The sequence below is a fragment of the Pongo abelii genome, chromosome 1 (assembly GCF_028885655.2).
Source record: "Pongo abelii isolate AG06213 chromosome 1, NHGRI_mPonAbe1-v2.0_pri, whole genome shotgun sequence".
Taxonomy (NCBI): Eukaryota; Metazoa; Chordata; class Mammalia; order Primates; family Hominidae; genus Pongo; species Pongo abelii.
This window is the reverse complement of record NC_071985.2, coordinates 223104110-223129328: the sequence shown is the minus strand read 5'-3', so window position 1 is coordinate 223129328 and position 25219 is coordinate 223104110. Positions and strand designations below refer to the sequence as shown.

The following is a 25219-nucleotide window of genomic DNA, read 5'->3' as shown; positions in this document are numbered from 1 at the left end:
TCCTGAACCCCTGACCTCAGGTAGGTGATCCACCCACCTCGGCCTCCCAAAGTGCTGGGATTACAGGCGTAAGCCACCATGCCAGGCCACCTTTTTTTGTTTTTGAGACAGAGTCTCACTCTGTCATCCAGGCTGGAGTGCAGTGGCATGATCTTGGCTCACTGCAACCTCGGCCTCCTGGGTTCCAGCGATTCTCCTGCCTCAGCCTCCCGAATAGCTGGAATGACAGGTGTGTGCCACCATGGCCCGGCTAGTTTTTATATTTTAATAGAGACGGGGTTTCACCATGTTGGTCAGGCTGGTCTCGAACTCCTGTCCTCAGGTGATCCGCCTGCCTTGGCCTCCCAAAGTTCTGGGATTGTAGGTGTGAGCCACCACACCTGGCTAGAATAAGGCACTCTAAAAACAGCCTTTCAGGCTCGGTGAGGTGGCTCACGCCTGTAATCCCAGCACTTTGGGAGGCCAAGACAGGCAGATCACTTGAAGTCAGGAGTTTGAGACCAGCCTGGCTAATATGACGAAACAATGTCTCTACTAAAAATACAAAAATTAGCCAGGAATAGTGGTGGGTGCCTGTAATCCCAGCTACTCCGGAGGCTGAGGCAGGAGAATCGCTTGAAGCTGGGAGGTGGAGGTTGCAGTGAACCTGGGAGGTGGAGGTTGCAGTGAACCGACATCGCCCCACTGCACTCCAGCCTGGGTGACCGAGCAAGACTCCGTCTCAAAAAAAAAAAAGAAGCTTCCATGGGGCAGTAATATTTTTAAGACAACTGTAATTATTTTTTAGAAAAAAAATACCAACTATCAGAAGGGAATGTTATTATAAGAAATGTTAAGCTTATTTCCTTTTCATTTTCTAGGGTGCCTGGGTTGCTCTGTCTATCCGTATATTTTAATAATACAAAGCTCTTTGTTTTTTACCATAAGAGTAAGGGAAGGCCGGGTGTGGTGGCTCACGCCTGTAATCCCAGCATTCTGGGAGGCTGAGGTGGGCAGATCACAAGGTCACGAGATCGAGACCATCCTGGCTAACACAGTGAAACCCTGTCTCTACTAAAAATACAAAAAAATTAGCCGGGTGTGGTGGCGGGCGCCTGTAGTCCCAGCTACTCGGGAGGCTGAGGCAGGAGAGTGTTGTGAACCGGGGAGGCAGAGCTTGCAGTGAGCCGAGATCGCATCACTGCACTCCAGCCTGGGCGACAGAGCGAGACTCCGTCTCAAAAACAAAACAAAACAAAATAAAGAGTAAGGGAAAATACTCACCACTCTCTCCAGAATTACATCATTGGCATCAACTAGTAAATCAAACTTGTCGTCCAACTCAGTCACTTTACTTCGATCCTTAATGTTGCTGCGACACCCATGGTACTGCATTACTCTGCTCATGCTAAGGAAAGGAAAACCAAGGTTAGCTTGTAGATTTTTATTTCATTTGTTTACATTCTGTGAGAGAGAATGTTCAAATGATGTGGCTCAGACTGTTCCCAACACATCCTTTTTTTTTTTTTTTGAGACAGTCTTGCTCTGTTGCCCAGGCTGGAGTTCAGTGGCATGATCTTGGCTCTCTGCAACCTCAACCTCCTGGGTTCAAGCGATTCTCGTGTCTCAGCCTCCTGAGTAGCTGGGATTACAGGCACATGCCACCAGGTCCAGTTAATTTTTGTATTTTTAGTAAAGACGAGGTTTCGCCATGTTGGCCAGGCTGGTCTCGAACTCCTGACCTGAAGTGATCTGCCTGCCTCCACCTCCCGGATTCAAGTGATTCTCGTGCCTCAGCCTCCTGAGTAGCTGGGATTATAGGCACATGCCACCAGGTCTGGCTAATTTTTGTATTTTTAGTAAAGATGACGTTTCACCACGTTGGCCAGGCTGGTCTCGAACTCTTGACCTGAAGTGATCCACCTGCCTCGGCCTCCCAAAGTTCTGGGATTACAGGTGTGAGCCATGAGCCCAGCCTTTTTCTTTCTTTCTTTCCTTTTTTTTTTTTTTTTTTTTTTTAAAGAGACAGGGTCTTGCTCTGTTACCCAGGCTGGAATGCAGCAGTACAATCACAGCTCCCTGTAGCCTCGAACTCCTGGGCTCAAGTGATACTCCCAGCTCAGCCTCCCAAGTAGCTGTGACCTGGGACCAGCTACTTTAAAAATTTTTTGTAGGGATGGAGTCTCCCTATGTTGCCCAGGCTGGTCTTGAACTCCTGGGCTCAAGCGATCCTTCTGCCTCGGCCTCCCAAAGCACTAGGATTACAGGCATGAGCCGCCATGTCTGGCCCCCAATACTTTTTGATGAAACCAATAAAACTTGCACCCTAGCCGGGCGCAGTGGCTCACACCTGTAATCATAGCACTTCAGGAGTGGTCAGGACTTCGAGACCAGCCTGGCCAACATGGTGAAACCCCATCTCTACTAAAAATACAAAAAACTGGCTAGGCGCAGTGGCTTATACCTGTAATCCCAACACTATGGGAGGCCGAGGTGGGTGGATCACAAGGTCAGGAGTTTGAGACCAGCCTGGCCAACATGGTGAAACTTCTACTAAAAATACAAAAATTAGCCGGGAATGGTGGTACATGCCTGTTATCCCAGCTACTGGGGAGGCTGAGGCACAAGAATCGCTTGATCTTGGGAGGTGGAGGTTGCAGTGAGCCGAGATCACGCCACTGCACTTCAGCCTGGACGACAGAGCAAGACTCCGTCCCCCCCCGCCAAAAAAAAAAGCTGGTCGTGGTGGTGTACACCTGTAATCCCAGCTACTCGGGAGGCTGAGGCAGGTGAATCGCTTGAACCTGGGAGGCGCAGGTTGCAGTGAGCCGAGATTGAGCCAATGCACTCCAGCCTGGGTGATGAAGCGAGACTCCATCTCAAAAAAAATAAAAATAAATAAAAAAAGAAATACCTGCTACTCTACAAGTTGTGGGAAAGAATCTTGGATCTGGCCAGGTGCGGTGGCTCACGCCTGCAATCCTAGCACTTTGGGAGGCCGAGGCGGGTGGATCACGAGGTCAGGAGATCGAGACCATCCTGGCTAACATGGTGAAACCCTGTCTGTACTAAAAATACAAAAAATTAGCCGGGCGTGTTGGCGGGCGCCTGTAGTCCCAGCTACTCAGGAGGCTGAGGCAGGAGAATAGCGTGAACCTGGGAGGCGGAGCTTGCAGTGAGCCGAGATCGCGCCACTGCACTCCAGCCTGGGCAATAGAGCGAGACTCTGTCTCAAAAAGAAAAAAAAAAGAATCTTGGCTCTAAGTGTTCACGTCCCATTTAATTAAAAAAGATTTGTACAAAAATCAATATATTTTTTCAGTACAAAAGTCAATACATTTTTTAAAGGCTAAACTAAAAATATACCAAGTAATATGTCCCTAATCAAAATCCATTGCTTCAATTTTCACATTTTATAGCTCTTCATACCACAGAAAATGTTTAACGAAAAATAAATTTCAGGAAAAATTTATCTACCTCTTTGTTTTCATTTCTTTTCACTAACACAAGAAAACAAAATACAGTACTTACCACTGAAGCAACCTGTCTCCCTGTGTTTCGCAAAATGCTTGGAAGCCAGGAAAACTTCGGTAAAAATCATACTCATCGCCAAACTGTGGTAGGCCCCCAGATGCCTTGGTGACTGCCACCACGGACCCAAGAGCAAACTGTCAAAAACAAGAAAAGATGGCATGTTTACACATGGATCCCCATTCATTTGATATGTCATTTTTTTGATCTATCGTATACAAGGTATCTACTCTTCATCCATCAAAAAAGTACTCATTTAGTGCCAAACCCCAATCTAATCTAGGCCCTGAGAATACAATAGTGAACAGGAAACCAAGTTTGGAGCTTATATTCTTGGGAGAGTTGAGAGACAGAACAAACACATACGTATATAATCTGACTAATATTCACAAAAACCTGGGGTTGAATCTTGACTGATTCTACGTATTAACTGAGATCTTGGACAAGTGATTGCTATATTTGGACTTTAGTGTTCTCCTCTGAAAAACAGGAAAAATAAAAAGGGCCTGCACCACAGAGTTTTTGTGAGGATAGAATGAATAAGCTAATAAAAGCACTTAGGACAGTTCTTGGCACATAAGTGTAACTATTATGACTCAGGTTCAGATCCAAGAGCTTTCTACAGGAATTTGTTTTTGTGTTTTCATCCGGATGAGCATCTAAAAACAATACAAGCTTATCCTAGATCCTTGGACGACAAATTTATAACAGCTACTATCTAAAACTGGATTTGTGTTTATTGTTCAGTTAGTGTCAAGGTTCTCTATTTTAACTGTTGTGAGGTAACGAAAAAAAACCGTGAAGTGACATAAATGATGGCTGATCATGTGAAGGCCAAATAACGTCATTGTGAGTTGTGTGAATAAACATTTCCCAAGAAAAAAGCAGAGAAAGGAGGTGGGAAATTAAGTCACAGAGGGGACCAGTAGCTTATGAGCATGACCGCCACACAACCAGGACCACAGTTAGTGGTCCAGGAACTATTGAGAGCCATGTTAATGAATCAATAGCATTAGCTAACAGCAAATTAGATAAGATACAACGTTAGTGGAATTTCTGTAAATTTATAGGGTTAATTTACAAATTATTTTAGTTTCATGGCTTTGTAAGAGCTATGCACACCTTAAGCCTAGTTGTACGTTTGCTCATATTTAAGCTAAGTTATACAAAGATCTTAAGTGAACGCTCTGTGTACCTTCCAGGAGTTACTAATAAATGTGCAATGGGGCTTTAACAGATGACATTTAAATCAGGGTTAAAAATTATGTAGGACCGGACTTCAGAAACAGAGGAAGAGAAGGGCCATCCTGGCCGCGGGAGGAGACAACTCCAGGCAAGTGTGGGAAGCGCGAAGCAGCCGAGCACCTGAGGAAAGCTGGTCGGGTGGCTAGGGCGTGGCGAGCGCGACGTCGCAAGGGCTAGGGACGTCTGGGTGGCAAGCAAGCCTTTCCCAGGATGCGAGACGGCTTTCCACATTTGGGCCTACATGGACTTAAGCTCGCAAGCGGGACGCCCCTCAGTGTCCGTTTCCGAGGCCCCATCCCCGGAGAGTGCAGGAGAGTCTGCGCCCAGGGCGGACAGGGGCCCCGCGACCCTCGCTCGGGCTCCACTACGGCGGGCGGGCATTGGCTGCCCAGAGGGCCCGGGTCGGCTTCCGGCGGCCGCGGGCGACTCCTGGCACCCCCGAGGCCCCGCGAACTCACCTTCACAAAGCTGTCGGCGTCCGGGAAGCCTGGCAGCACCATCTCTTCGTCGGATTTGGACGCGCTGGTCGCCGACAGGACCCTGGGCTCCCGGGTACTGGGTGGCGCCATTTTTTCAGCCTGCACAGCTCGTCTCGCGAGAGCTTCTCGGCCGACGCGACGGGACGCGTGCGCACCACGCATGCGCCAGGTCGAAGCGGCGGGCGGGGCGCCTGCTTATAGTGTGGGGAGTCTGCGATTGGGATGGGGCGCCTGCGATTAGGGTGGCACTTCCGAGCGCTCTGGCGTGAATTTCGCGTTCTTTTACCTCATATTGTATCATCCCAATAACCCTGTGATCTAGGGTGCGGCCTGGAGGACCTGATTATCACATATATTTTTGACACGAGGTTTGCCTAATCTGGTTTCGAACTCTTGAGCTCAAGCGATCCTCCCACCTTAGCCTGCGAAGTAGCTGGGACCCCAGGCGAGGCCACGAGCCCCACTTATCCTCGTGTTTTTTAAAAAAATTTAAAACAAACAAACAAAAAAAACACCGGGATTACCGGGCGTAGTGGCGCACATCAGTAGTCCCAGCTGCTCGGGAGGCTAAGGTGGGATGGTTGCTTGAGCCGAGGAGGTGGAGGCTCCACTGCACTCCAGCCGGAGTGACAGGGTGAAACCCTGTCTCAAAAATTTCTTTTTAAAGTTATGTTTTTGAGGCTGGGTGCGGTGACTCACACCTGTAATCCCAACACTTTAGGAGGCCGAGGCGGGTGGATCACCTGAGGTCGGGAGTTGGAGACCAGCCTGGCCAACATGGCGAAACCCCGTCTCTACTAAAAATACAAAAATTAGTCGGGCCTGGTGGCACACGCCTGTAATCCCAGCTACTCGGGAGGCTGAGGTTTGAGCCCGGGAGGTGGAGGTTACAGTGACCCGAGATCGAACCCACTGCATTCCAGCCTGGGCAACAGAGTGAGACCTTGTCACAAACAAACAAAAAAAACATGTTTTTGAGACAAAGTTTCACTCTGTTGCTCTCCCAAAGTGCTGGGATTACAGATACGAGTCATCAGCGTGCAGCCTATTTTTATTTTTTTTGAGACGGAGTCTCGCTCTGTTGCCCAGCCTGGAGTGCAGTGGCGCAATCTCAGCTCACTGCAACCTCCCGCCTCCCGGGTTCAAGGAATTCTCTTGCCTCAGCCTCCCAAGTAGCTGGGATTACAGGCATGCACCAACACGCTCGGCTAATTTTTTTTGTATTTTTAGTAGAAACGGGGTTTCACCATATTGGCCAGGCTGGTCTCGAACTCCTGACCTTGTGATCCTCCCGCCTTGACCTCCCAGAGTGCTGGGATTACAGGCAGAGCCACCGTGCCTGCCCTGTTTATTTTATTTTTTTTTTTGAGACAGAGTCTCACTCTGCTGCCCAGGCTGGAGTGCAGTGGTGCAATCTTAGCTCACTGCAACCTCCGCTTCCTGCGTTCAAGTAGTTGGGATTACAGGCGTGTGCCCCAATGCCCGGCTAATTTTTTTTTTTTTTGTATTTTTAGTAGAGATGGGGTTTCACCATGTTGGCCAGGCTGGTCTTGAACTCCTGACCTCAAGTGATACACCTGCTTTGGCCTCCCAAAGTGCTGGGATTACAGGTGTGAGCCACCAGTGCCTGGCTTATTTTTTTAGACTGCATCTTACCAACCTGGTCTCGAACTCCTGGGCTGAAGCCGTCCTTTCACCTCACTGGGATTACAGGCGGGAACCACTGTGCCCGGCCCAGCCTCATATTTAAAGTCACCTCCTCCCAAGCTCTGGCTGGTTCTGTGTTCCCCCCACCCATTTGGTCTTGACTCCTGCAATTAATTACACCTCCCCTGCCCCCCGGATCTATCTTTTCTCTCTCTATTGGTTCATTCCTAACAGCCTACAAGTACACTGACATCTTTCCCAACTAAAAGAGAAAAGGAAAAAACACTGGCTCCTACATCTCCTTCCAACTGCCATCACCTCTCTTGCCCTTTACAGGTAAGCTTCTGAAGAAAGCGTCTAGCTCCAACTGTGCTTCCTCCCTCCAGTACCCTCTGAACTCCAAGCAGACGTTCTTTCCTGCAGACATCGCTGGAACCATTCTGGTTAACAGAGTGGGAACTCAGTACACATTTGTGAAGTGAACTCTTGGAAGAGCTCTTGTGAGGAAGGCACCGAATTATCAGGCAGCTCAAGAGATAGATTCTCTCCTGAAATTAGAGATGGGATGCCCTTAATACAAATTCATTCCACCCATTAAGTGTTCAATAAATCTTCAGCTATCCAATTAAGAGAATACTTGCTTTTCACTTTTTCCGTGTGTGTGTGCTTCAGGTACACAGGTACCCTGGCAGGACAAACGCCTAGTACATTTAGTATTTTTGAGGACCTATTTCACGTGGTTCAACCTAATACCACATGTCAGGCTGTGCTAAATGCTCCTCCATGGATTATCTTGTCTTTCAGACAGCCTCACAAGGTAGGGCTTACCCACACTTTCAGAGGAGACAAGCAGAGAGAATCTATGTAACTTATCCAAGGTCACAAAGGTACTATGAGATGGAGTTGATATTTGAAACTCAGTTAAGTTGACACTACAGCCTTGATTCTTTTTTTTTTTTTTGAGACGAAGTCTCACTCTGTTGCCCAGGCTGGAGTGCAATGACGCAATCTTGGCTCACTGCAACCTCCGCCTCCTAGGTTCAAGTGATTCTCCTGCCTCAGCCTCCTGAGTAGCTGGGATTACAGGCGTGCACCACCACACCCAGCTAATTTTGCATTTTTAAGTAAGAGATGGGGTTTCACCATGTGGGCAAGGCTAGTCTCGAACTCCTGACCTCGTGATCCACCCGCCTCGGCCTCCCAAAGTGCTGGGATTACAGGCATAAGCCACCATGCCCGGCCTCAGCCTTGATTCTTAAAAAATACAATTGGCTGGGTGCAGTGGCTCACACGTGTAATCTTAGCACTTTGGGAGGCTGAGGTGGGAGGATGGCCTGAGCTCACCAGTTTGAGATCAGCCTGGGCAACATGGCGAGAATCAGTCTCTACAAAAAATACAAAAATTAGCCAAGTGTGATGGCATGCACCTGTAGTCCCAGCTACTCAGGAGGCTGAGGTGGGAGGATAACTCATGCCCAGGAGGTGGAGGCTGCAGTAAGCTGAGATTGCACCACTGCCCCCCAGCCTGGGTGATAGTGCCAGACCTTGTCTCCAAAAAAAAAAAAAAGAAAAAAAATACAGTTAACCTGTGAACAACACCTGGTGATTAGGGGCTCCCATCCCTTTGAGCAGTCGAAAATCCACATATAGCTTTTAACTCCCCCAAAACTAAAAGCCTCCTGTTGACCAGAGGCCTTACCGATAACAAACGGTCAACTGACACATATTGTGTATATGTATTGTATTCTTACAATAAATTAAGAAAATTATAAGGAAAATATATTTACTATTCATCAAGTGGATCATCATAAAGATCTTCATCCTTGTTTATGTATTTATTTTTAGAGATAGGGTCTCTGTCATCCAGGCTGGAGTGCAGTGGCACAATCATAGCTTACTGTAAGCTTGAACTCCTGGGCTCAAACAATCCTCTGGCCTCAGCATCCAGGGTAGACTGGGCCCATGCCACCATGCCCAACTAATGTTTTTATTTTTTGTAGAGGCAGGGTCTCACTATGTTTCCCAGGCTGGTCTCAAACTCCTAGATTCAAGCAGTCCTCTCACCTTAGCTTCTCAAAGTGTTGGGGTTATAGGCATGAGCTGCCGTGCCTGGCTGGACTAAACTGTATTTAAAGGCCTCCACTAGCTCCTCCCCTGCCTTTGATAGTTCGTCTCAACAAACCCAGAAGGTTTTGCTTAGATATAACTTAAAACCTATTGGATTCACCAAAGACCTTAATCCAGACTCTTATATCCTAAAGAATATATCTTTATCACTGACAGCCACCATTTTCCTGCGTCCATTCATTCTCACACCTTTATCGTTCATGAATGGTAACATCACTGTAGTCACTGAGAGTTATTTCATCTGGAGCCAAGAAAGTTATGGTGACCATATTTTCTGGAGCAAATAGGTGATACATGGTTTAGGACTGTAACAGAAAATCCAAGTAGGTATGTGACTTTCTAGCTGTGAGTGTTAGAACTGTTATTAGTATCACCATTGAGATTTAAATTCACCTTTTTTTTTGAAAACAGTCTTGCTCTGTCACCCAGGCTGGAGTGCAGTGGTGCAATCTTGGCTCACTGCAACCTTTGCTGCCCAGTTCAAGTGATTCTCCTGCCTTAGCCTCCTGAGTAGCTGGGATTACAGGTGCCTGCCACCATGCCCGGCCTTTTTTTTTTTTGAAATGGAGTCTTGCTCTGTTGCCCAGGCTGGAGCGTAGTGGTGCAATCTTGTCTCACTGCAACCTCCGCCTCCCAGGTTCAGGCAATTCCCCTGCCTCAGCCTCCCCAGTAGCTGGGATTACAGGTGTATGCCACCACACCTGGCTAACTTTTATATTTTTAGCAGAGACGGGGTTTGGCCACGTTGGCCAGGCTGCTCTCCAACTCCTGACCTCAGGTGATCCACCTGCCTCAGCCTCCCAAAGTACTGGGGTTACAGGTGTGAGCCACCGCACCTGGCCACCAGTTGTCTTTTAAAAACACCACTCAGGGCTGGGCACAGTGGCTTCTCTGGGAGGCTGAGGGGGGCAGATTTCTTGAGTCCAGGAGTTCAAGACCAGCCTGGGAAAGATGGCAAAACCCCATTGTCTACAAAAAACGTTGCGGGAAGTCAGGAACCCCGAACGGAGGGACTGGCTGAAGCCATGACAGAATAACATAAATTGTGAAGATTTCATGGACATTTATTAGTTCCCCAAATTAATACTTTTATAATTTCTTACACCTGTCTTTACTGCAATCTCTGAACATAAATTGTGAAGATTTCATGGACACTTATCACTTCCCCAGTCAATACCCTTGTGATTTCCTATGCCTGTCTTTAATCTCTTAATCCCATCATCTTCATAAACTGAGGAGGATGTATGTCGCCTCTGGACCCTGTGATGATTGCGTTAACTGCACAAATTGTTTGTAGAGCATGTGTGTTTAAACAATATGAAATCTGGGCACCTTGAAAAAAGAACAGAATAATAGCAATGTTCAGGGAACGAGAGAGATAACCTTAAACTGACTGCTGGTGAGCCGGGCAGAACAAAGCCATATTTCTCTTCCTTCAAAAGCAAATGGGAGAAATATCGCTAAATTATTTTTCTCAGCAAGGAACATCCCTGAGAAAGAGAATGCGTCCCTGAGGGTAGGCCTCTGAAATAGCCGCTTCGGGGGGCGGCCGTCTTTTATGGTCAAAGCTGTAGGGATGAAATAAGCCCTGGTCTCCCATAGTGCTCCCAGGCTTATTAGGACGTTCCCGCCTAATAAATTTTGGTCAGACCGGTTGTCTGCTCTCAAACCCTGTCTCCTGATAAGATGTTATCAATGACAAAGCATGCCCGAAACTTCATTAGCAATATTAATTTCGCCCCGGTCCTGTGGTCCTGTGATCTCGCCCTGCCTCCATTTGCCTTGTGATATTCTGTTACCTTGTGAAGCGCGTGATCTCTGTGACCCATACCCTATTCGTACACTCCCTCCCCTTTTGAAAATCCCTAATCAAAACTTGCTGGTTTTACGGCTCAGGGGGGCATCATGGAACCTGCCAACATGTGATGTCTCCCCTGGACACCCAGCTTTAACATTTCTCTCTTTTGTACTCTGTCCCTTTATTTCTCAGACGGGCCGACACTTAGGGAATATAGAAAAGAACCTATGTGAAATATCGGGGGTGAATTTCCCCGATATACAAATATTGGTTGGTTGGTGGTGGTGGGGGGGGGGCGTGCATCTGCAGTCCCAGCTACTTGGGAGGCTGAGGCGGGAAGATCACCTGAGCCCAGGGGGCTGAGGCTGCAGTGAGCCATGACTGTGCCACTGCAGTTCAGCCTGGGTGACAGAGCGAGACCCAGTCTCCAATAAAAACAAAAACAAAAAATACCACTCAGATACTACTCCGTTTTAAAACTTCACAGCATCAGGTTCATACTCCTTGCTGCTGAACTGAGGGAGGCCCTGGTCTGACCCCGGCCCCGTACTACTTTCCTGCTCCTTTAGTTCCTATTATTTTCCTGTTACTCCCTTTATTCCTCACTGACCACTGAGCCAGATATGCTGAACTATGAGGTGCAGCCATAAGAAAATGCCAGTTTTGTATATTAAAAATGGTCCACATACCTGTGATTTCATATGGTCCAAGTGATACTTGCCACTGCTGTGGATACCATGCTTTCACAGCAGTGCCTCACACTTCCTTTTCTGCTGAGAATGTCCCCCCCTTGGTTCATCTGACAGACTCACACCCTCTTTAAGACCCATGCCAAATGTCCCCCTTTCTATGGGGCTTTCCAGGCTCACCCGGTGGAATTCGCGCTCCTAACTGTGGCCCATACACGCCTCTTCTCAGCACTTGGCTGGGGTAAGTTCTGTTCACTTCAGTGGCATGCTGTCTCCACCTGTCTGACCTGGGAACAATCTGAGGAAAGGGACCATGTCACATACACCCTTACGTCCTCTGTCATCCCTACTACAGAGTGTTTACTAAAGGCTGAGTGCTGAAGGGGGTAAATGCTTCCTTTCTGAACTGATCAAAATTATGACTAAAACGCCACTCATATACATATGTTTAAAATTCTGATGTCATTTATTGGCACAAAAATTATTCCGATACAACATGGTGTCTAGACATGGCTACATTTTATACTTTGTGCATTTAGTTATTTGTTCTGCTCATAATTCCCAATATGTACCAGACCTTCCCTGTGTTCAGCATCTCCATGACAGTATTTCTGTTTTCTGAGCCCTTGCTCTCAACAGAGTATTCTGACCACTGAAAACATCCCAGAACCCTGCTGCAGAAGGCCAGTGAGGGTGGTCCCACTGCACAGTGATCCCCTCTGTGCATCTGCTCAGCCGAGGCCGCCAGTGATCTGAATAAACCTCCCTACTAGCGGTCAGGTCTTGAATTGAAGCGTGTGAGTCGCAGCATCACTGGGTCTGATGGAAGACAGACCTTTTGTACTCATTTTGGCCTATCTTGCAAACATTTCTGCTGCTGTCCACAGACCAGTGAGGTCTTGGGATAGGTGGCAGGGGTGAGGTCAGCATCTTCTGTGTCTTTACAGTCTAGGATCCTAATCCATGTTCTCCACGACCTGAGGCTTCTTGGCTGTGCTGAGTTTGCTGTACCCATGTTGGGAGGAGCAACTAGGTCATTCTTCCATCAGCAAGTACTTATGATGAGTTCTCTTGTGAGTTAAGTCAAAACCCGTATTTCTAAAGTTATGGATCTTCTGTTCCCCAAAATGAATGGCTTGATTTACGTGGTATTACTATGTTTCACTGTCCTGGGAACCAAATCAAGCCTTGTGTTTCTGACAATATATTCTTCAACAGCAGCTAGAAAGTTGGTTCAAACCAACTTTTAATATACAGTAGTTCTTTTCATTTACATTTCAAAATATTTAACAAAGTCAAACTTTCTCACCATGGTTTCAGTTTAGTGGAAGCATTTACTAAAGTACAAAAGCCTCAGAAAAAACGTGACGGGTACATCTGGGCCTCCAGTTACCAGAAAGGGCACCTAAGAAGGCAGAAAGAAAAGGAATATTTTAATAATTTGAGCTTCTTCAAAGCTTTACACAGATAACTTGAAAATGAAAAGGCCAAGGTCTGACAACCCCAGGGTATTCCCTGAGCTCTCCCACAGCTAATTGCATGGGACACACTCATCATTTCCAGTCAAGGCTAATGCCCACCGAGGTCCCGCAAGGACACTTCCCCAGCGCCTGCTCTCTCAAGTTTCTGCCTTCAAGCATGCCTCGGGCAATTAATCAAAGCACACCCCAGAGTGGTCCTTGAGGTTAGACTCCCAGATCATAAATCTGTCTTTTTATTTCCTTCTCTCTGTCACTGCTCTAGCTTTTTCTTTCCTTTGCCCTTCCTGTATCTCTGCACTGGACTGACAGCAAAACCCAAAAGGAACCCCTCACAAACAAACAAGCCTTGCCTATTCTCCTAAACCACTTATCTTAATGTAATTTTAATTTTAGTGTTTGCCTTCCAAGTATGCATCCATATTTCTCAGTTTCTTTTTTTATAACAATGAGCACATGCAGTAAATATGAACTTTTAAAGAGATCTAAGCTCTAACTGCCCTTTACAGATACCTCACCGAATCTCTTTTTGCTACTCTGGCTTTGGGGCCTAGGCTTGGGACCTGATTGCTTATTTTAACAAAGTCACTTTGAGAGCCCCACTCACCAGCCAATATAGCACTGGCAGAGGTTTTCATGGGATGTCGCTTGTTTGATGAGCAGCTCAACTTGCGTTGGAACATCCAAAGTGTCATCATGAGAGAAGTCCCGACCTAGCACAGGAGGAACAAAAACATTTCACTCTCTTCCTGATAATCGATGCACTTCTTGTTCCCTGTTGGCTTAACTGTATATGCCAACAGCTTATCCTCAGACATGAAGATGAAGGATACCATCATAGTTGGATTTGAAAAGTTCGGCCAGGTGCGGTGGCTCACGCCTGTAATCCCAGCACTTTGGGAGGCTGAGGCAGGCGGATCACCTGAGGTCAGGAGTTCAAGACCAGCCTGGCCAACATGGTGAAACTCTGTCTCTACTACAAATACAAAATTAGCCGAGTGTGGTGGCACATGCCTGTAGTCCCAGCTACTTGGGAGCCTGAGGCAGGAGAATCACTTGAACCTGGAAGGTGGAGGTTGCAGTGGGCCAAGATCGCACCACTGCACTCCAGCCTGGATGACAGAGCAAGACCCTGTCTCAAAAAAAAAAAAAAAAAAGAAAAAAAGAAAAATTCAGCTGGGTGCAGTGGGTCATGCCTGTAATCCCAGCACTTTGGGAGGCCGAGGTGGGTGGATCACTTGAGGTCAGGAGTTTGAGACCAGCCTGCCCAACATGGTGAAACCCCATCTCTACTAAAAGCACAAAAAATTAGCTGGGCATGGTGGCGGGCACCTGTAATCCCAGCTACTTGGGAGGCTGAGGCAGGAGAATTGCTTGAACCTGGGAGGCAGAGGTTGTAGTGAGCCAAGATGGAGCCATTGGACTCCAGATTGGACAATTCGAGCAAAACTGTCTCAAACAAACAAAAAAAAGACATGATTAAAAAACACTTCTCTGAATTTGGCTGATTTTGGACCTGAAAGAAATTTATTCACCTCCTGAGTTAAATGAGATTAAACTAACATTAAGTACTGTTATCGGTCATCAGAAAGAAGAATCAGAGACAATGTTTAACTGATGACCTCAAAGACACTCTTTGTCAGCAGCACGGTGCCAAAGCTCGTCACTAACACCACTGGACATGGGGCTGACCACCACTCAGAGAGAGGAAAGTGTGCTCAGATTTTATGTCCCTTTTAAGTAAACACATGACACACTCACCAGTGAGCTTATCTCGAACCCTGTTAATAATCTGGATAGCTTTCTTATTTAGGGCCTCTGGTTTCACCAAACCATCTCCAACTGGAATACACAAAAGTAGAAATAACAGTAAGAATGGGAGCAATACAACAGGTTCAATGGGTGCCCTGTTTTTCTCAAATATTCACTTTTGTAAGTGTTAAGCAATCCTTCCTCTATGTCCGTCTTTGTCCTCAGAATATAATGAGAAATTCATGGAACCTTTTCTGCTCAAAGGCAGTTTTGTTGCTTCATCTTGTTGACCCCTCTCAGGGTATAACACAGCTGCTATTTTCTTAATGAGCTAGTCATTGGTGCAGCTCCTCAGAGGCTGAACTTACTGAAAGAATGAATAGATTCTGGCACTGTGGTCCCCGTTTTCTTATGGGCTGGCTCTCCAAGTTCCACACCGTCCAAAATTTCTATGGGAAAAGAAATCAATTACCAGAAAATTCAAACACCAAAAAGCCACTGTTGGTGCTAGCATCTAATTCTCTACGCACTCTATTCCTTTAAGGCCTGCCCTACCTACCCTAAAGGGGAAAAGAGAAGGAAAGTTTTATGTTACTCTTTATGTATTTCAAAGTTTTAAGCTGGACACAGCTGTAATCTCAGCTACTCAAGAGGCTGAGGCGGAAGGATCACTTGAGTAGCTGAGTTCAAGAACAGCCTGAGACTCCATTTGCAAAAAAAAAAAAAATTTAAATCTGTAAAGTCATTTCCAAATGTGAGTTAATAATTATTGAAAAAATTTGGTGCTTATCAGAATTGAAACATGGATTTTCAGCCAAATTGCGTTAACAAAATAAACTCATAGGAATAAGAACAGGTCAAAAGCCTTGTGACAAAACGTGTTTGGACAAAAACTGATAAAGAAAATTAACTTTGGAATGTGTCACACACAAGGTTGAAATGTTATTCCTTGGAGGAATTTTCATATCAGCTCTGGGTAGAAAAAGTCCTCAGGTGTTAGGTTCACCCTCCACTGATTATGGCTTTTAGCAGAGAAGAGTCTGAAATCAGAATTATGAAGTTTTTTGAATGCTGTCCTTGTACATCACAGATCTTCTGAATGAAGGTAGTGATAATTATACTTCTTTTTTTTTTTGAGATGGAGTTTCGCTCTTGTTGCCCAGGCTGGAGTGCAATGGCGCGATATCGGCTCACTGCAACCTCCACCTCTCAGGTTCAAGAGATTCTCCTGCCTCCCGAGTAGCTGGGATTACAGGCATGCGCTACCATGCCCGGCTTATTTTGTATTTTTAGTACAGATGGGGTTTCTCCATGTTGGTCAAGCTGGTCTCAAACTCTTGACCTCAGGTGATCTGCCTGCCTGGGCCTCCCAAAGTACTGGGATTATAGGCGTGAACCACCACACCCGGGTGATAGTTATACTTCTATTAATGATCCATTGGAAGTTCTTTTTTTTGAGACAGGGTCTTGCTGTGTTGCCCAGGCTAGTCTCAAACTCCTGGACTCAAGTGCGCCTCCTGGGCTTACAGGTGTGCACCACAACACCCAGCTGGAATTTTACTTTTAAGCTAAACAACCAAATCCACCACCATCTGGTGCCAGCAGAACTGGCTGTCCTAGTTCCCTTCTGTATGCTACAGACAGCATATAGGAGCCACTTGAGAATGTGTTAGGGAGGTGGGCCCTGAGAATGAAGCCAGTAAGTCTCAGCACACTTCCTTTGAGACCAGCCACCAGTATAAGCTCCCCCAGAGACTGTGCGTCCTATCAGCCTGGTGATTCAGGCATTCACAAATCCTGTCACAGTGTCCATGTATGACATTATAACCCAGTATCCCAACTTCTTGCCTGAAACACCCTTTTCCTTTCTACCCATCAGATTCCATCCATCCAATAAGGATAAATTACCCTCTGGCAGGGTGGGGTGGCTCACACCTGTAATCCCAGCACTTTGGGAGGCCGAGGCGGGCAGATCACTTGAGGTCAGGAGTTCGAAACCAGCCTGGCCAACATGGTGAAACCCCATCTCTACTAAAAATACAAAAATTAGCCGGGCATGGTGATGGGCACCTGTTATCCCAGCTACTAGGGAGACTGAGGCAGGAGAATTGCTTGAACTCGGGAGGCGGAGGTTGCAGTAAGCCAAGACTGCGCCACCATACTCCAGCCTGGGTGACAGAGCGAGACTCCGTCTCAAGAAAAAAAAAAAGAAAAATTACCCTTTGTCAGGTGAAGTGATGATTAGACGCCACCAACCCAAGTGCTCTCTTCGCAGCTACGGTTCACAGTGAAGTCCCCTTTTCTGAATCTCCACAGCCCTACTCCACACGAAAGCACCCACAGGCTCCACGGCAGAGTCTACTGCTCTCTGATTATGTCACGCAGGTTATGGTCAATTCTGTAATGCTGTTCTGTGCTTCTTCAGGTGACCACTGTACCTCATATTTTTTTTTTGCACCCCTAGACATTATTTGGCTTAGTTTATTAACTAGTTGTAAGTGTTCTGTAAACATTTGTAGAAAATATATACTTTTTTACACCCCAACAGTAATTCCCAAAGTGTGAACTATGTAGGGTGTTGCTAAATGTCACAAAGGAAAAAAGGGGTGGGATGGGGAGTGTGGGGAAGAGGGGAGGGCTAAACAAAGCTAAACAGTTTTACTCAAAAACAAACAAACAATCCCCCCACCGCCCCAAACCAGTAACTTCAATGCTGTGTGTGCTGGAAACTAATACAAATAAAATAAAAGTTAAACAGTTTGACTCTAACACTCCTGAGAGGTTTCCACACACAAAAAGGACTCTGGCTCTCAGAGGGACACAAGTCTTCCTAGACCCCTGCTCTGTGAGTCGCACTCCTAGAAACACTGTTCCATGTGGTCCCAGGGCTCCTCTCAGCAACGCAAATAAATTTCTGCTGCTTCCATCTTCCCATTTCTGAGCTATTATCAATGCTTGAGGACCAAGGTAATATTGTTAATAATTATTCCAACCCAGACACCATTAGTGACCTGATATTCAGACATACTTTAAACTGTGTTTTTACAGGTAGATTAAAATCAGATAGTTTGATAAAAATCTCAGAGCTTCAGGTACCCACTCCATGTGTGAAACAGTAAATAAAAAACATATTAGCTGCTTGGTGCTCAGTAAATATTTCTAGACCAAGTATTTGAAGTTCGATTAAATGCTTATCAGGTGATAAGCTGGCAGTAATAGCACCTTTGCAAAACTATCACTGTCAAGAACCACAAGAAAACTAGGTTTACTTCCTTCATATTCAGTAGCCATTACCACTTTAAGTTATGCCTCCTACTGTCAATAACAAACCCCACCCCATTCTAGAAACACTCTGGACAAAGGGGAGAGCCTCTGCGGCCTCCCACGGGATGCACCCACTGATTGAAGCCCACCCCATTCTAGAAACACTCTGGACAAGGAGGAGAGCCTCTGTAATGTCCTGTGGGAGGCACCCACCAACTGAAGCCCACTCCATTCTAGAAACACTCTGGAAAAGGGGGAGAGCTTCTGTAACGTCCTGTGGGATGCACCCACCGACTGAAGCCCACCCCACTCTACAAACACTCTGCACAAGGGGCAGAGCCTCTGTAACATCCTGCGGGATGCACCCACCGATAGAAGCCCACCCCACTCTAGAAACACTGCATAAGGGGGAGAGCCTCTGTAACGTCCTGCGGGATGCACCCACCGACTGAAGCCCACCCCACTCTACAAACACTCTGCACAAGGGGGAGAGCCTCTGTAACGTCCTGCGGGATGCACCCACCGACTAAAGCCCACCCCACTCTACAAACACTCTGCACAAGGGGGAGAGCCTTTGCTACCTCCCGTGGATGCACCTACCGACTGACTGGCCAGCAGAGTAGGAATCCGTCCTCGTTCTGGATCGCTTGTTGCCTTTGGTATTTGCTAGGGAGAGAAATAAAGAGTATTGAAACATGCTTCAAATTTTGACTTGAAAGAAACTTGGTTATTTTCTTCCAGTCATAAAAATATAGTTGTTCGTAAAGCTATAGCCCCAAAAAAAGAGATGACACACATATTACTCAGGAATAAGTGGGTGGGTGTTAGCATGGGATGTGACACCCAGAGGGATACTCTATACTGTTGATTTGGACTTAGACGATGTAATACAGATAATATAAGATCAAAGTATGATTTAATTTCAATGGATTAGAAGCTCTTTTGGTGAACATCCCCTAAGGTGGCAGAACTAAGGGTAGATGAAGATATTGCTGTCCTAAATCATAACTGTTTGCGTTTCTTATTAAAATTTTGGCTTACTACTCTATATAAAGCCCAGGGAAAAATCACTAGGATACTTGGTTAATGCTGAAGAATATTTTAGTATCTAAATTGATAATGGCATTTTCTGTTTTAGTTAATACAAATACTTGAAGTTCTTTTCCAGGTGTCAGAGTTACTCTGTGCAAATGTAATGCAATAGCTCAGCAATGTATCCCAGGCTGCAGGCTTGAAGGGGCATAGGTTTGTAAAATGTTATGTGCTGGATATTGCTAATTTGGGAGGCTGCCAACCCCAGCTTCCACACACTTGATTTTATTTTTTATTTTTTTTCTTTTATTTTTAAAATTAAATTTTTTATTTTTTTATTTTTTTGAGACAAGGTCTCACTCTGTCACCTAGGCTAGAGTGCAGCAGTGGCATGATTATAGCTCACTGTGCCTCAACCTCCCAGGCTCAGGTGATCCTCCTGCCTCTGCCTCCTGAGCAGGTAGGACCACCGGCATGTGCCACTGTACCCACCTTAATATGGTTTGGCTGTGTCCCCACCCAAAATCTCATCTTGAACTGCAATCCAAATTGTAATCCCCATGTGTTGTGGGAGGGACCTCCTGGGAGGTGATTAGATCATGGGGATGGTTCCTCCATGTTGTTCTCGTGATAGTGACTGAGTTCTCATGAGATCTGGTGGTTTTATAAGGGGCTTTTCTCCCCTTCACCCTGTACTTCTCTCTTCTGCCCCCAAGTGAAGAAGGATGTGTTTGCTTCCTCTCCCATCAGGATTGTAAGTTTCCTGAGTTCTCCCCAGCCAAGCAGAACTGTGAGTCAATTAAACCTCTTTCCTTTATAAATTACCCAGTCTCAGGCAGTTCTTTATAACAGCGTGAGAACAGACTAATACATGCCTAATTTTTTCAGTTTTTGCAGAGAGGGGTCTTACTATGTTGCCCAGGCTGGTCTTGAACTCCTGGCCTCAAGCAACTCCTCTGCCTTGGCCTCCCAAAATGTTAAGATTACAGGCGTGAGCCACTAAGCTCAGCTCCCAGGCACTTGATGATACTCACTGTCCATCAGCCTCCAGTTCAGCAAGGGGTCATAGACAAAGGCTTCCAGCACGGCCATGACACTGTCCTTGTGCTCTCGCAGCACCTCCATCACTGTGTGGCATGTGATTCTGTAGTTGCCATCCAGGCCTGTAACCTAGAAATGAGACAGAGCCACTCACCACAGGAGTTACTGACTCTCCACCCAAAGCAAGCTGAGGGGGTCTGTTACCCTCACTCAGGAAGCAGACACAGGCCATGTTGACGTATCAGGGTGAGAATGTCTTAGGAGAAGGAATCAGGGCAGGACTGTGATCCACAGGAAACCAGGTCAGAAGTGAAGTGGTAAGCCTTTCATAGATAGGTCATTTCTAACACAATAGGAAATAACAGAAAACTGCTACAAAAATCACAAAGGCACTTTGGGGAACTGATGGGCTCTAACAAGCGTGTTCTCAGAGAAGGTTGTTAACTGTCCTGATCCCATTTTGAAGCAGCTCGTTCCCGATATCCACTCACCTCCATAGCATTGGTCAACATTCTTGTTAGTCTAAATGGAATCTTCTCTGGAAACTTCTCTCGGGTCATAGCAACCTACAGAATAATAAATGGGAAAAGCCAAATCAATGTTTATTTTCTTTACCTGGAGCCAGGTGGAGCAGGTGGCTTTCCTCTGCATCACCTGCACTGATTTTAATTACAGCAGAGAAATGAAGCAGCTTGGGTTTAGTGAGAGGACTTGTCACAGGGATTTGAAAGACAACTTAAAAAACAAGAAACAAACAACAGAAAAGAAGAGAAAACAAAAAGGAAAAACGACAAATGTTCATTGTGTCCAGGCTCTTGGGCAACAGGCGGTATGGAGGGTAGGGGCCTCCTCCATTCAGAGGGCATGTGAACAGCAGCCCTTGCTCCAAGGGGGTTAGAGTCCAACTAAGAGCCCAGATTTCATTTCTTAGACTGACTTAACTACAGCCTTGGTAGGGCCAGCAGGGGTTAAGAGTAAGGCCGTTTGGGCTTAAGTCTGCCTAAAGTGTCAGAGAAGGGAGAAAAGTGATCACCCGGGAAGATGAGGTTGGGGTTCTAGAACATGTGTTTACCTCAAAGCAGTCCCCAAAGTCAATGTGCAGGATCTTCCCACTCAGACGGTCCAGCATCAGGTTGGATGGGTGTCTTTGAGAAACAGAAGACAGATCAGGGAGGGATCAACAGAGATCACGGATGAAAAAATCAGTAAGTACGTGATACTGTAAGCTAGGAGCTGGTAAACGATAGCCCTCAGCCAATCCAGCCCCTCCACCTCCACTTCTGCAAGTCCAGTTTTACTGGAACACACAGCACGCTCCCTTGTTTAAGTACTGTTCCAGGCTGCTTCCGTGCTACCACAGCAGAGCTGACTAGCTGTGACAGAGACCAAAGGACCCACAAAGCCTAAAACGACCTATTAACTGGTCCTTTACAGAAACAGTTTGCCAACTCCTGCTGAAATGCGGGCTTATGTGTGAATCACAGGTTGTCCCACTGTATTGACATACTGTGCTTTTCTGAGGTCTTTGGTGATCTAATAAGTCATTTCTGGCAGCACTGGCACCTTCTGGTGACAAGGCTCTATCATTTTTACTGAGCAGCCGTAACAGGTCTCGTCTCCTTAAGTCCCTGAGCCAATCCCGGCAACCACCTGGCTTTTATCAACAGATATTCTGCTAGACTTTTAAAAACAAAAATCTACTATTTTTGTGGGGTAAAATTATTTTTACTCTCAAATAGTTGCATGAGACATGATTCCAGGAGAAAAACAGTAGACATCAGAGAACCAGTCTTTTTTACATTCTTGTGAGTCCATTTCTGAACATTCGTAAATTACATTTTCAGTCAGTACATTTGGACAAAACTTATTATGCAAAAATATCAGAAGGATCTACTTTGGTTGGTTTCAATTACAGAAATAAAATGATTTATCTTAGCACAGTGGTGACTGACAAATGTTTCTTGAATCAATAAAATCAATATGATTTAGTATTTTTTTTTTCTTTGAGACAGAGTCTTACTCTGTTGACCAGGCTGGAATGCAGTGGTGCAATCACGGCTCACTACAGCCTTGACCTTCTGGGCTTAAGTGATCCTCCTACCTCAGCCTCCCGAAGAGCTGGGACTACAGGTGCATGCCACCATGTTTGGCTAATTACTTTATTTTTTGTAGAGACGGGATCTTGCTATGCTGCCCAGGCTGGTCTCAAATTCCTAGGCTCAAGTGATCCTCCCACCTCAGCCTCCCAAAGTGCTGGAATTATAGGCATGAGCCAATGAGTCTGCCCTGTAATACAGCTTTTAATACATTAAGCCAAACTAAGGAGAAAGTAGTATCCTTCTATGTGGGGCTTTATTGAGATGGGGTCTTGCTATTGCCCAAGTTAGTCTCAAACTCCTGGGCTCAAGTGATCCTCTCACCCTGGCCTCCCAGGATGACAGGCATGAGCCACAGCACCCAGCTTGAACTGTTTTTCCTTTTCTTTAGTTTGATGTATTCTTCTGATGGCATCATAATCAATAGGGAACTAAGGCTAATGTTGTAAAAGAGACCTTACATATACAATATTGGTATTTATTTACCAATATTTATTTACCAAATATTTATTTACCAAAAAGCCATATATTTAATTGGAAAACCAAATGAAACCATTCAGGAAAACTACAATGGAGAAAGAAGACTGAAAAAACCAAATTAAATTACTCACCTATCTCCCAGGCCTAAAATATACCCAACCATTGACATGACCGCTAAAGAACGGGTATAATTGGTTCTTCGGTCAAACCACACCTAGAACACAGGAGTGCGTGTGAACTAAGGTTCTGGAAACTTTAATTTCAACATAATTATACTCTAATAAGCTGTCTTTAGTTTGTTTTTTTGAGACCGAGTCTCGCTCTGTCGCCCAGGCTGGAAGGCAGTGGTGCTATCTTGGCTCACTGCAGCCTCCACCTCCCGGGTTCAAGCGGTTCTCATGCCTCAGCCTCCTGAGTAGCTGAGATGACAGGCACCCGCCACCACTCCCAGCTTATTTTTGTAGTTTTAGTAGAGACGGGTTTTCACTATGTTGGCCGGACTGGTCTTGAGCTCCTAACCTCAAGTGATCCGCTTGCCTTGGCCTCCCAAAATGCTGGGATCACAGGCCTGAGCCACTGTGCCTGGCCTAATCAGTTGTTTTCTTACAGTCCATCAATAACTGGTTAGAATGTATAACATTATAAAGACCCCATTCACAATTCTAACAATGAACTATGCCTTGAATTAAACTTAATTAGAAATGTGTTAGACTTAAAGATCTGAGTAAATGAAAAATATCAGTTTAAGGATATCCCCTTATGAGTATAAAGATGTTACAGCCTCAAGAAAAAAAATAGATGACGATAACCCCTGAGAAGGGACTTGTATTAACACCAAGGAACTTGAGAAACAGGCCAAAAGAGCAATGAAACAGAAGAGGAGCCCTAGAAAGAAATCCAAGGACACATAGAATTTAGTGTTTAGGCTGGGCACAGTGGCTCATGCCTGTAATCCCAGCACTTTGGGAGGCCGAGGTGGGTGGATCGCCTGAGATCAGGAGTTCAAGACCAGCCTGACCAACATGGTGAAATCCCATTTCTACTAAAAATACAAAAATTAGCCGGGTGTGGTGGTGCATGCCTGTAATCCCAGCTACTCATGAGGCTGAGGCAGGAGAATCACTGAACCCAGGAGGTGGAGGTTGCAGTGAGCCAAAATCATGCCACTGCACTCCAGCCTGGGCAACAAGAGCGAAACTCTGTCTCAAAAAATAAAATAAAAAAAAATTCAGTGTTCAATAAAAACAAAATCTTCTAAATAGCAGAGAAAGGATGAATTATTTGGCCAGCAGTGTGGTCATGGCTAGTCATGTTTAAAAAAATAAAGTTACACCTTAAATTCCAAACTTAGTTAAGATTTTTTTTTTTTTTTGGACAGAGTCTTGCTCTATTGCCCAGGCTGGAGTGCAATGGCACAATCTTGGCTCACTGTAACCTCTGCCTCCCTGGTTCAAGCGATTCTCCTGCCTCAGCCTCCTGAGTAGCTAGGATAACAGGCACGTGCCACCATGCCCAGCTAATTTTTGTATTTTTAGTAGAGACAGGGTTTCACCACGTTGGTCAGGCTGGTCTCGAACTCCTGACCTCGTGATCCGCCTGCCTCTGCCTCCTAAAGTGCTAGGATTACAGGCGTGAACCACCATGCCTGGCCTTGTTTTTTTTTTAAGAGACAGGGTCTCACTATATTACCCAGGCTGGAGTGTAATGGCTTTTCATAGGTGTGGTCTTTTTCTTTTTTAATTTTTTTTTTTTTTTTTTGAGACAGGGTCTGGCTCTGTCACTCAGGCTGAGTTACAGATTGTGCAGTGGCACAATCTCAGCTAACTGCAACCCCTGCCTCCCGGGCTCAAGTGATCCTCCCGCCACAGCCTCCTAAGTAGCTGGGACAACGGGCAAGCGCCATCATACCCGGCTAATTTTTTATTTTTTGTAGAGATGGGGTTTTGCGACGCTGCCCAGGCTGGTTTCAAACACCTGAGCTTCAAGCATTCCACCTGCCTTGGCCTCCCAAAGTGTTGGGATTATAGACGTGAGCCACTGCACCCCGCCCATAGGTGTGGTCTTAATGTGCTACAGCCTTGAACTCCTGGGCTCAAGCAATCCTCCTGCCTCAGCCTCCCAAGTAGCTGAGACTACAGGCGTGTGTACCTTAGTGTCTGGCTTGCGTTAAGACTTAAATGTAAAAAAAAACCCTGTAACTAGTATAAGAAAATATAGGTTAAAAAAAAACCTTAAGGTAGAGAGGGACTTTCTAAATATAAAACCAAAGGAAGAGGCCAGGCGCCGCGTGGCTCATGCCTGTAATCCCAGCACTTTGGGAGGCTGAGAAGGGCGGATCACTCGAGGCTAGGAGTTCGAGACCAGCCTGGCCAACACGGTGAAACCCTGTCTCTACTAAAAATACAAAAGAGTGGCCGGGAGTGGTGACTCACACCTGTAATCCCAGCACTTTGGGAGGCTGAGGCGGGCGGATCACGAGGTCAGGAGATCAAGACCATCCTGGCTAACACGGTGAAACCCCGTCTCTATTAAAAATACAAAAAAAAAAAAATTAGCTGGGCATGGAGGCGAGTGCCTGTAG

The 25219-nt window shown here is 46.0% G+C and overlaps 2 protein-coding genes and 1 long non-coding RNA gene across 5 annotated transcripts in view; 1 reads left to right on the top strand and 2 right to left on the bottom strand.

Annotated features, from left to right (window-relative positions):
* Window positions 1-5447, bottom strand: part of EXOSC10 (exosome component 10) — a 29250-nt gene extending 23803 nt beyond the window's left edge. The window contains exons 1-3 of one of the 2 annotated variants that reach the window (XM_024253130.3): window positions 5214-5447; window positions 3511-3647; window positions 1264-1387 (exon numbers count right to left, since the gene is read on the bottom strand). In XM_024253130.3, coding sequence (XP_024108898.3) covers window positions 1264-1387; window positions 3511-3647; window positions 5214-5396 — 444 coding nt within the window. In that variant the 5' untranslated portion in view covers window positions 5397-5447. The remainder of the gene's footprint in view (window positions 1-1263; window positions 1388-3510; window positions 3648-5213) is intronic. The other variant, XM_024253138.3, reaches the window with a different exon arrangement.
* A 27-nt stretch (window positions 5448-5474) lies between these two features.
* On the top strand, window positions 5475-7515 carry LOC112135117 (uncharacterized). The gene is made up of 2 exons (XR_008517025.2): window positions 5475-5602; window positions 7218-7515. It is a non-coding gene; the product is annotated as an uncharacterized LOC112135117 (long non-coding RNA).
* Window positions 7516-11938: 4423 nt separating this feature from the next.
* Window positions 11939-25219, bottom strand: part of MTOR (mechanistic target of rapamycin kinase) — a 156527-nt gene continuing 143246 nt past the window's right edge. For both annotated transcript variants that reach the window (XM_024253096.2, XM_024253104.2), the window contains exons 50-58: window positions 22770-22852; window positions 21135-21207; window positions 20554-20628; window positions 20056-20191; window positions 18590-18655; window positions 15094-15174; window positions 14735-14815; window positions 13581-13686; window positions 11939-12900 (exon numbers count right to left, since the gene is read on the bottom strand). In XM_024253096.2, coding sequence (XP_024108864.1) covers window positions 12885-12900; window positions 13581-13686; window positions 14735-14815; window positions 15094-15174; window positions 18590-18655; window positions 20056-20191; window positions 20554-20628; window positions 21135-21207; window positions 22770-22852 — 717 coding nt within the window. In that variant the 3' untranslated portion in view covers window positions 11939-12884. The remainder of the gene's footprint in view (window positions 12901-13580; window positions 13687-14734; window positions 14816-15093; window positions 15175-18589; window positions 18656-20055; window positions 20192-20553; window positions 20629-21134; window positions 21208-22769; window positions 22853-25219) is intronic.